General features: G+C 39.0%; 1 protein-coding gene across 1 annotated transcript; it reads right to left on the bottom strand.

Moving 5' to 3' along the window:
- Nucleotides 1–2,576: 2,576 nt before the first annotated feature.
- On the bottom strand, nucleotides 2,577–4,343 carry hoxc12a (homeobox C12a; the record flags this gene model as incomplete). The annotated part of the gene is given in 3 exon segments (XM_084333808.1): nucleotides 2,577–2,815; nucleotides 3,712–4,316; nucleotides 4,318–4,343. Coding segments are annotated over 3 exon segments (870 nt in total).
- Nucleotides 4,344–10,713: the final 6,370 nt, after the last annotated feature.

Below are 10,713 nucleotides of genomic sequence, written 5' to 3'. Positions count from 1 at the left end.
AGCTGCTCTGTTATAGGCCTGTAGCATTCCAGTGACATTGATTAGGGCCAACTTCAAGGAAAACCGCAACGTTTGTTTACATCATGCAGAAGAAAGGTCAAATTGGCGGGTTGCCCAAAAATATGATTGTGTTGGTAAAGGAATATATAGGCCTACCTTCATGGTAAATTGGAATACAAAAAAGACAGATTTATAATATTCATTTGGCCGCCATTTTGCTTAGCAAAGCTATTAAGTTGTATATCTGTGCGGATAAATGAAAAAGGTCTACCTGGGCTAGCTAACACTTGCTTAGTTCGCAGCATTAAATACTAACACAAGCGAAACTAAAAACGTATCAATCTTTCCAAATGCCTATGGCGTGTTCATAATCCCTTATTTCTCCGCGATAAGTCATGTATCTTTTATAATAGGCTGTGCAAGACTTCATGCTATTAACGATAAAGGAACCTTATCAGCCTATCAGACAGAAAGGGAGACTTGACAAATCCTGATTTCAGACACCGGTGATCCTGATCTCAGACACTGGTGATCCTGATCTCAGACACCGGTTGTCGACCTATAATGATGAACCGAGGTAACACCAATGAACGTTTCAAATATTCTGTTTATTGAGGACCTTACGCATATACATTCATATCATTATTACTTTTACAAGACAACGTAGCAATCCTTACAAGCGCAAAGAAGGGAATGCATGATGGACGAAATAAGGAAATGATAACAAACAGCTAGTACATTGAAACAGGGTATTTTTCAAATGTGATGATGTGAACAGTACGGTATCCTTTCTTTGCATACCATTTCTCATATTCATGGCAGTGTGGCATAATAATAGGCCTACATTTCGAACCCTTACAACCACAAATAGGCTATATGGAATGCGATATTGTACAAGACGAACAATAACATAAAACACTATTACATTGAGATAGGGAATCCTCGAGTAGGATGTAAATAGTATCATATGTAATTTAATTTTACAAAGTTATACACGAGTACAAGGTAGGAAATGGCAACATATAACATTTTGCGAAGAGCAAGTATACAACAAATAGGCCCATTATAGGCTAAACATCACATCTGCTCTTTTTAATAATAATGATGATAATAATAATGGTGATAATAATATAATAATCTTACCCTCTTGGTAGATTTTGTGGTAAGATTTCATATTCGTTATAGGATTTGTTCGTATTTGATTTTTGTTCAAAGTCAAACAGTTAAAGAAATATTTTTCTGCAGAACGTCGCTTTATAGCTATTTCACATCTATAACATGCTGCAAATACACTTCACCGCTATAGCCTACTCATTGTTATATATATATAAGAGATAATGCAGTGGCTTGCTCCCGGAATTAAGGAAGCACACACGTGGGCCAATTATGAAATGTCCTTAATCCATTATAATAGAAGTGATTCATTTTCATTATCAGCACCTATATGCCATTTTAGGCCTAAAAGTTGTCTTCCTTGCGGCAACTTTGGGCGATTCACTAATCAAATTGGACTAAAAAGAGTTGGATATTGTAATATGGCACTGCAGAGATTCTGTTGTGGAATAGACTCTTTGTTAATTGGCACAAAATAGAGGACTTTTTGATAGCAGCTCAAAACCGTCGTCAAACAGTGATCTCATTCAACTCAAGAGATACACACCCACATAGTTTCACATATGAGGTTGTTAAAACAGCCTGAAAGGCGATAAACGAGAGAAGAATATCTTTAGATAGTTGTCAGCACATGAACAAATTCATGGCAAATAATTTTTCAATGCTCAGTCATAAAGATATTGGCATGGATATTGTGGTTTTAGTTATCCCTCGCTCTCCTCATCTGCAGACGGCAGTCAGACTTCCTGTCCATGACCGTGAACGTGCCCACAACACGTGGCTAAAACTATGGAAAGGAGATAAGGGTAGTAGTGTTCCGCTTCCTCAACAAGAGATCGTTGGGGGAGATATTAAGCAACTGGAAAGTTATTAATCTCATCCAGTTAGTACAGTCAGTGAAATTATTCCGCACGAGGCTCCAATCCTGCGAATTTAGGCCTCTTTGTCACTTTGACCTCATTGTTGTATGTTTTGGCCTGCTTTGTCGTGGTCTTTTTCACAAGTGGCATTGCTGCCTCATCATCATCTGACCGAAAACCACCACGAAAGCTATCATTATGCTATTATATACGTTTCATTACAAACTGAACTAATGGACTCAACGACATAATGTGTCTGGTTAACATTTTTAGGGCATAAAATCCCTTAACACTTTAAGAAAACGAGAACTCTATATCCTTATGTAACCAAGTGGTAATAAAAAAAAGTATCATCTCACAGCTTTGTATGGTTTAAAACATAAAGGCGGTCCTATTGACCACAACGATAATCTTTTGAGTTTGGAAAACAAACGTTAGCCCTGGGCTTTACTTAACACTTTTCCCAAAAACAAATCATGTTCTATACTAATTGCCTGCGATGTGAAGGAGGAGGGGTTGGGATGGGAGCATGCATTTGAAGACCTATAGGAGCATACAAGGCTTGGCTTTTACTGCCATATCGATTCACCTTCTGCTGCATATCTAAAAGTAGGCCAAAGCTTGCTCCCTGAGCATGAGTCTCTTCTTCTTCATCCTGCGATTCTGGAACCAAATCTTAACTTGTTGGTCGCTGAGGTTCAGACGGTCGGAGAGCTCCCTCCGCCGCTGTCTGGTGATGAACTCATTCAGCATGAATTCACCCTCTAGCTCAGCCAGCTGAAGTTTGGAATATGGTTTACGTTTCTTTCTGGTCCGAGTGTGCATCGGGTACCACGGGGCACCTGGAGGGGGCATACAACGGATTAGTCACAACAGTTGCAAAATCACGGTCACCTCCAAGGCTATGACTATATAGCCTGCTGTGACTTCCTGCACACACAGCCAAATGGACTTGTTTTGATGTGGATCTGGGGTCATCTAACCTTAGGAATACCACAGTTGGTGTAGTTTGGTGCAATCTTTGAGCACATGCTAGTCTTATATCTTACAAGATCGGGGGTTCGTTTTTATCCCGCTGACTAAAGAGACCACCAATATACAGCGGTTTGTGTCACATGAAGTTTTATTGTTGCAGTTAAAGTTACATTAACGCGATAATTAAGTCTAGCTTGCAAATACCCCTACTTATTTGCGAGTTTCAAAGCATATTAAACGACTCTAGAGTACACAGCGACAGATATTAATTCTGTTTACGAGTCATTAAAAAGAAAACTCTCTCCATTCGATGCAGTCAACCAAAACGGCTCACCTCTTTAAATCACTGCGCTAATTTGTGTGTACCAAGTGTAACAAATAACAATAGACAAAAATGGAACATTAATAGACACACAGTCTCACTTGGAGTCCTTGGATCGCACATGCAATGACAGGACTGATCGCCTGTTAAAATGCTTCGTAGGCAATATCTTTTGCTGGGGTTATCTATAACTGTACACAACCACATGGCGTGTTGAGAATTTTAGGGCAACCCCTAGCGGCGTTTATACACCACGCAAGTGCCCTGCAGGCTAATCAAAGCAGTGGCTTGTGCATCATGATAACAAACTCTACGCACCCCTTTCGTTTCGATACGGATACACTACGTGCAACACAGCCACGGGGGGGGGGGGGGGGGGGGGCAGTATAATCATGCTTTCTCAATGTATAATTGTGATTCAAGAGCAAATTGGGGACCCACCTCCGCCTGCAGCTATGTTGCTTGAATGATTTCCCGGTGACACCAGTGTCTGTGTGTCGCTGGATGAAGGCTTGCTCCCTTCGTTGAGCAGGGAAGAACTGGAGTCGGATTCCAGAGACTGACAGGATGGCGGGTCTTGAGTTAGTTGTTCGGTTCCATAATCGTATTTGGAAAACGCAGCGGTGCTCATTCCACTGTGCATCCCGTGCTCAGATGTTAGGGATGATGTGTCTCTCGCTCTATCCTCTCGCTTGAGGTTGCTGCCACCTGAACAGGTCTCCCTGTTTCCGTTGCCGTTGCTATAATAACATTTGCCCTCGTCTGGTCTGCTAATTTCACACGACCGGTTGAAAGAGGGGTTAATAGACACGGGGCTGCTAAAGTAGGATTGAGAGTATCCATTGCACGGCTCCGATGGATTCCACGGGAGGGAGCAAACATTGTCCCTTCTCGGGTAGGAGAGAGATGGTAGCCCCGCCAGTTGTCCCCCTGAGGCTCTGAAATTCGGAAAGTAGAATGTGTCTCCAGTGTGGATGTTTACCAAAGGTCCCACAAACCCTGGATTAAGGAGATTATGCTCGCCCATTTCCGCGGGCCCGACCAACAGCTTCTAGTTTATTGCAATCTGACATTTAACATAGTTAAACCTGGAAGGGCACCTGATTGGTCATCCTCAAATCACGTGTCCGGGCTAACTTATGCTACACATGGTACCACCCACTTGGTCCATCTCAGACAAAACAAAACATTAACTTCTGTATTATGGAGGTTTATATGCTTTTTAAAAATACTATAAATGTTTTATTAAAAATGTAGAATCGTGTTTTTCTTCACTAGGAAGCATGTAGAGCCCGAGGTAGCCCGAGCTACGTTTCCTTTTACACTAGTGGAACTGTCCCCGGCCTCATTTAATATCTTTATAAGCTGGCAAAAGTTTTTTAATACTAGCTCCTATGAAAACTATTTATTTTCTTAGAAGGAGCGTGTGCATATGACATCTTGTTTTCGAGCAAATTACGGTTGAATTCAATGTCATATAAAGCTGTGATGTCCCTATTTTACAAGCTTGTTTTAAGAAAAGACTGATGCTCATTGCTGCTCTCCACTCATATTTACAGTAACGGGGTCAGCAGGTTGAAGCCATTGGCTCTGTAAAAGAAGACTATATTCTATAAGGTTACTTTAAGAGGGTATATTTCACATAATATTCTCCCATACACCTCACATGAACAACTTTAACAGATACCTCCTATAAACGTTCGCAGCCAAACTCTGGTGGATTGTAATACCTCTCACAATTCTTTTATATGAATTTTACAAGATAGCAGAGGCCACTTAACTGATTCAATCAGCAGAGACGCTCTCTGCTCTATATTTCACTAATTACTTGATTTGTGGATGCAACTTTGAAGATACTGAACAAATATGTGCCAATAGATGCCCTAATCATGGGATCTTGCATAAAATGTCCCTCTTTAACTATTAGAGGGCCTTCAAGAAATACAAGCATGTGCAGTGTTCTGCAGGAAACCTAACCACTTTACCATCTTACAAATGATACGCCTATATTCAGGCTCTCAGCCAATAGTTGGCGCATAAATTCCAGTGCAGGACGTTGGATATCAAATTGTCTATCCTTACTATCCTTACAATTCCAAAAAAAATACCCTTAGTGATTGATCTACACCAGTCGTCTGATTAATTTCCCTATAGGTCCACATATCCATAATCAATTGCATTTTATACAAATCTGGATTTTTTCTTTTTTTTTTCTTTCTAAAGATAGCAATGTTTTGACAATCCTATTCACCCCTTATAATTTACCCATATCCCCCTTTTCTCAGCTAGACTAAATCGATGTGTGGATCTAAGTTGTAACACGTTTTAATCATGTGAGAGTATACGGATGCGCATATTCCTTTCATCATCAGGCCATCATATGCGCAGGCCATCAGAAGTGGTATTTCATATCAAGGTCCCATGTCAAACTATCAAGGAAAGCAAAAAATAAATAAAAACTATAGCTCACCCTGAATATAAGAATACACGTATTGGTGTCATTCAGCTCAAGTTCATCCGACGGGCTGTCACTTTGTTGAACTTGATATTGAACTCGTATATTTACTGAAGCAGAGCATTTAACAAATAAAATAAAATTAACATAACACAACATGTATTTAGGTATAGCACTCTTAGCCGAATGCCATGAAAGTTAGAACATAAAGTGAAATACAAAATGCGCTGACATAGCTCTAACTGTTTTAAATAGTATAGCAGCCTAATATGAGGGATATGGAGACTACATTAAGAATGCAAATAATTGATATGAGACCAAATAATCTAAATTAGTAGACTAATTAATGGCAGTAGGCTAATAATATGGGACCAGGCCCACTTAATAGAAATGTATCCTTAATATCTTGCACATGTGTGTTGAATGGCGCTAGTTAAGTGCTACAGAATTGCCAATGAACTGTTATGTGAGAACATTAGCATTAATTTAAACACTGGTTTGAGAACGATGTGCAACTCAGGGGTTATTTGATAGTCTAGAGCGTCACAAGTGACAGATACATATCTAACCTACAGTAAAGGCATCGGGCCTTGCCTCAACCCCTAAATAGAACCAAAAATATCAACGTTGAACTGGAGACGCTCCCGAGAATTCTTCGCGGTTTCACCGCGTCCCAGGGGCTCGCACACTGCTCCTCATCATTTCATACACTTAGTTAGTGAGTCTCGCAATGCAGAATAACACCAATCCAAACGTTACATCTCGTGATAGGTTCACAAGTCTGCCACGTTGTGGGTATCACGGGTATCGGTTCACAACTTCTCGTGTTATCAATTAGAAATCCAATATTCGCCCGCCAATAGGAACCCGGACAAGCACGGTGTCTACAAAGTGGTTCGGACGATTAGTTTAACTCAACTTTACCTCGGAGAAAGAGGCCGTGTGTTGCGCCTCGTTGCCCCATACCACGCCTTCGATCGACAGCTCACCAAGAGATCCACATGCACTTCTCATTCAAACAAGCCTATTGATTGCTATATGCATTATTTGGGACGAAGCTGATATAGTTGTCTGGTAGTGAAATGCAGCAAATGTCGTTATAGGCATAGACAGGAACTTCTCTAGGTATTTGCTGTAGGTCTAAAAAAAAAAAAAAAAAAAAAAAAAAGTTGTTAAATTGAGCTTAGCAGTGTCAAGGTCACTGTCTAGTACACTGTCTGCTCCGTGGAAATTACGCTCTTGAATCCCTGGTGCTGCCAGACAGGGTAATAGCGTAAACAAAGGGCTTTTTTCTTCCCTTTGTGGTTTTGTGAAGGCAGGTTTCTACAGTTCCAGCTTAGTTCAATGCTTTAAAGTTTCCACAAAGGGAAAAACGTCAGCATAGACAACAAACCACAAGAAAAAGTGGGAAAGGTTGTTTTTTTGGTGCACGTTTTGGCGAATTTCTTTCCTTTTCTGCAGCGTATTACAAGTTATATTACATTTAGATAAGCCTATGAACAACTGTGAGCAGCGTGGACCAGATATTTGCTCGAATCAATAGTCCCTACCCTTTTTTAATTTATGATTAAGATAAACATGTGTGTTTGTATGAGTTTAGGTCTACTGTTTTTAGAATTAGTAAGAAAACATTTTAAGTCAAATAAATATATTCGTGTTGCCATATGCGTTGTGCTATGATATGGCCTAACGCGCATAAAGAATTAAAAAGATCCATACATTTGAACTTGACCGTTATGCTATGGAGTCTATATGATATTGGGCAGAAAAACAATGTATGAAATTAAAATATAATTATTCTTGCTATAACATGATACTGAACTGCATTTAGCCTATTTTATCTATATACTTTCTCTATGTGCTTGTAATGTGTGCATTTTTGTATGTGTGTGTGTGTGTGTGTGTGTGTGTGTGTGTGTGTGTGTGTGTGTGTGTGTGTGTGTGTGTGTGTGTGTGCGTGCGTGCGTGTGTGTGTGCGTGCGTGTGTGCATTATAGTATTAGTGTGTTATGAAGTTTGTAAAGTTAATGAAATACCCTGATGCACCGCCGCTGTGACCATGATGAATGTTGAAATAAACCTATTAAGTATTTCCAATGTCTGAAGGCATTTCATATATTGTATTAATATAGAACAATAATAACTGTAACTACATTCAGACAATATCCAAAGTTATAAGGATTTGGGAGCTCTCGGGAGAGTTAGTGTAATATTTCTAAATTAAAAAAATGTAAGTTACAAATTAAACACCGAAATTGTGTTATAGTTGCTCTCTTTATTGTTTTATACTTTTATAGTGGCTACTTGTGCAGAGTGTGAGAAATAAAACCCACCTGCATTATATTGCACACTATGCAAATGTGTCGTGTAGATGATTTAAAGTTTAATATGGCTTTAGCAATGTGTAAACACAAACCAATAAAGTAGCGAAATCATTATTACAACTTCTACATTTGCTGGTGCTTCAACTATATGTATGGGCATAATATGACTTTCATATTAATCATCAACTACTGCTGTAGAATCAACAGCAACATTCAGTTAATATAATAAATACAATTTTACCCATTGATAAATACTGATGAACACCGATATTAAACTAAATCGTAGTGGTATGAAACTAAAACAATAACAGGGCGAAACGCAACACAACTCTGTTGTTTAAAATGAGGAGTAAAAATAAATGGTAGCAAGTTGCAGCTCCACTTCCTGATATGTTCACCTCGTCACCAGCAGAGGTTATCAGCCGCCTGCCTCATCCCTGCCTGTGCTGCTGTCAGCAGAGAGGGGCCTCATGCGACACACACAGCTATGACCTCATGCACAACCAACAACAACACATTATGCATGGGAAAATACATTTTTGTGAAATATGTGGTTTAGGCTATGTTTTTATTTTTTTTGTTAATTTAGTTCGCTAATATCCGGTCCTTTCGCAAAACTTCCTTATACAGTTTGGCTAATTAGTTCGGCCTATTCGTGGTGCATATGGAGGCCGGTGTAGGTTTTACATTACACTATTATAAGCTATTTAGATTAGATTTTTACGAAGCTACATGGAACTATATGAAACTAAAAAACTAGTGTCGACCTTGGCTTTGGGAATATAATAACCTACAAGTGAAATAAATGAATTTATTTATTTATTAATAGATACAGAAATATAGGCCTATATATATTTGTCTTTATTTAGTTTATTTAGTTTATTTTATGTAGTTTAATTGGGTTTGTTATGTATGAGTAAGTAAAAACGTAAGTACATACGTGTTTATTCTGTGTAGCATATATACAAACTGGGGAGCGGGGACATTTTGTCAATAACTTATAATTAATTAAAATTAAATTGTGTATTGTTTTAATTCGAACGTCTAAAGTGACTTAGGAGCCATTGAAAAGTGCATATAAGTTTTATCAGGCATGCTGTTGGCGGCATAGGTCAACTTTAAGGCGCTGTTTCTTGCTCAACTTTGATTTGATCTCACAATGTATCTTGTCAAACTTAGGCAGTAAAGTAAAATTTAATTGATGTTATCTGATGGCCTACAAATGTTCCCATGCAGTAGCATATTATTGTCTGAACACCGCGCGCCCGTGTGCTACTTTGAAATGTTAAAACGTATCTAAAAGCGTTTGACATATAGACACATCATAGAATTAATCACTTCTACATACTCCGCCTTTATGTTTAATTTGCTGCCGTCAAAAAAAAGTCATAAAGCGACGTCCACGTAGGTCTACCTACACAGTAGGAAGAAAACGGCCATACCTTTAATCTCGCTACGGTGGGCGACGTCGTGTTATCATTTCCTCTCGCGCTGCGCCTGGACAGTAAGCTATGTCTGCGTTCGACAGATTACTGGTGTTGGTATGAGACGTCAAAAAAGTTCTACCTGTCCTTCGTGGTCAATAAACACACACCTCATGATGAGTGCATGAAACCATTGGTGGTTTCAGAGGCACGAGCAGCGGTACAAACCACTTTTTTAGAGTTCTGTAAAAACACACAAAAGAACAGAACCCAAATGTTAATGGAACGGTCTCAGAGATGGTCAGAAATCAGGTCAGAGGATATCGCTACACTTCCCCTTTTTTATGTATTTATGGCACGTCATTAAGTCTAGCTGTCTAGACAGGGGAATAACACCTTGTTTGCCTACAAACAAACCGCCGCCATTGGTGTCCAGCCCCCTATTTATTATTCACAATCTGCTGTGATGTCAAGGTCAAAGTGACTGCATAGTCATGGTCAAGGGTAAAGCACAACAGACTAGAACTTTAGACAAGGATATAAAATACCCAGCTGAAACGAGGCGAATGAGAGGAGGCAACGAATGGCATTCAAGTCGGTATGAAGATGGGACACGTAAATGGAGGTTTAGACGAAAAGTAAACAACACAGTCAACAATGAATTACAAAATAAATGTAATGCACGAAAAACGCTTGGTTTTCCTGAATGAATGAATGAATGAATGAATGAATGAATGAATGAATGAATGAATGAATGAATGAATGAATGAAAACTTTATTTAACAGATTGCAGAATGGGTACAATACAGTACGGCTCAATACACACAATTAAGGGTTTGCAGAGAAAGACGTTTGTCTTGTTTACATCAGGGTCCCCCATTTTCAATTCATCCTGATGCTGAATTTAGTGTCGACAGGACATATTTTCTAGGCAATTTATCAAAATAATTTGCATGAGTGATATCTTGAAGAATAAGTAAAAGAGTATAGCCTCGCTGTTGCTGCAGTTGATCAGTGATTTGTTGTTCACTCGTTGACCAGTCCTATTTTGACATTTGAAACAAAGATTTGGTCATTTTAAACAGTTTAAAGTTTGGTTCACTCCTGTTTTGCTGCTTCTGAGACTATATAGACAGTCTCACTATTCATTTTATAGGCTACATGGTAAACATATAGATCTAAAACGAACTATCACATCCAGCTCATACATATATGTCCTCTAAAATCTAAACGTTGTTTTC

Source organism: Notolepis coatsorum (assembly GCF_963971535.1).
Source record: "Notolepis coatsorum genome assembly, chromosome: 17".
Classification (NCBI taxonomy): Eukaryota; Metazoa; Chordata; class Actinopteri; order Aulopiformes; family Paralepididae; genus Notolepis; species Notolepis coatsorum.
This window is presented reverse-complemented; position numbering and strand designations above follow the sequence as displayed.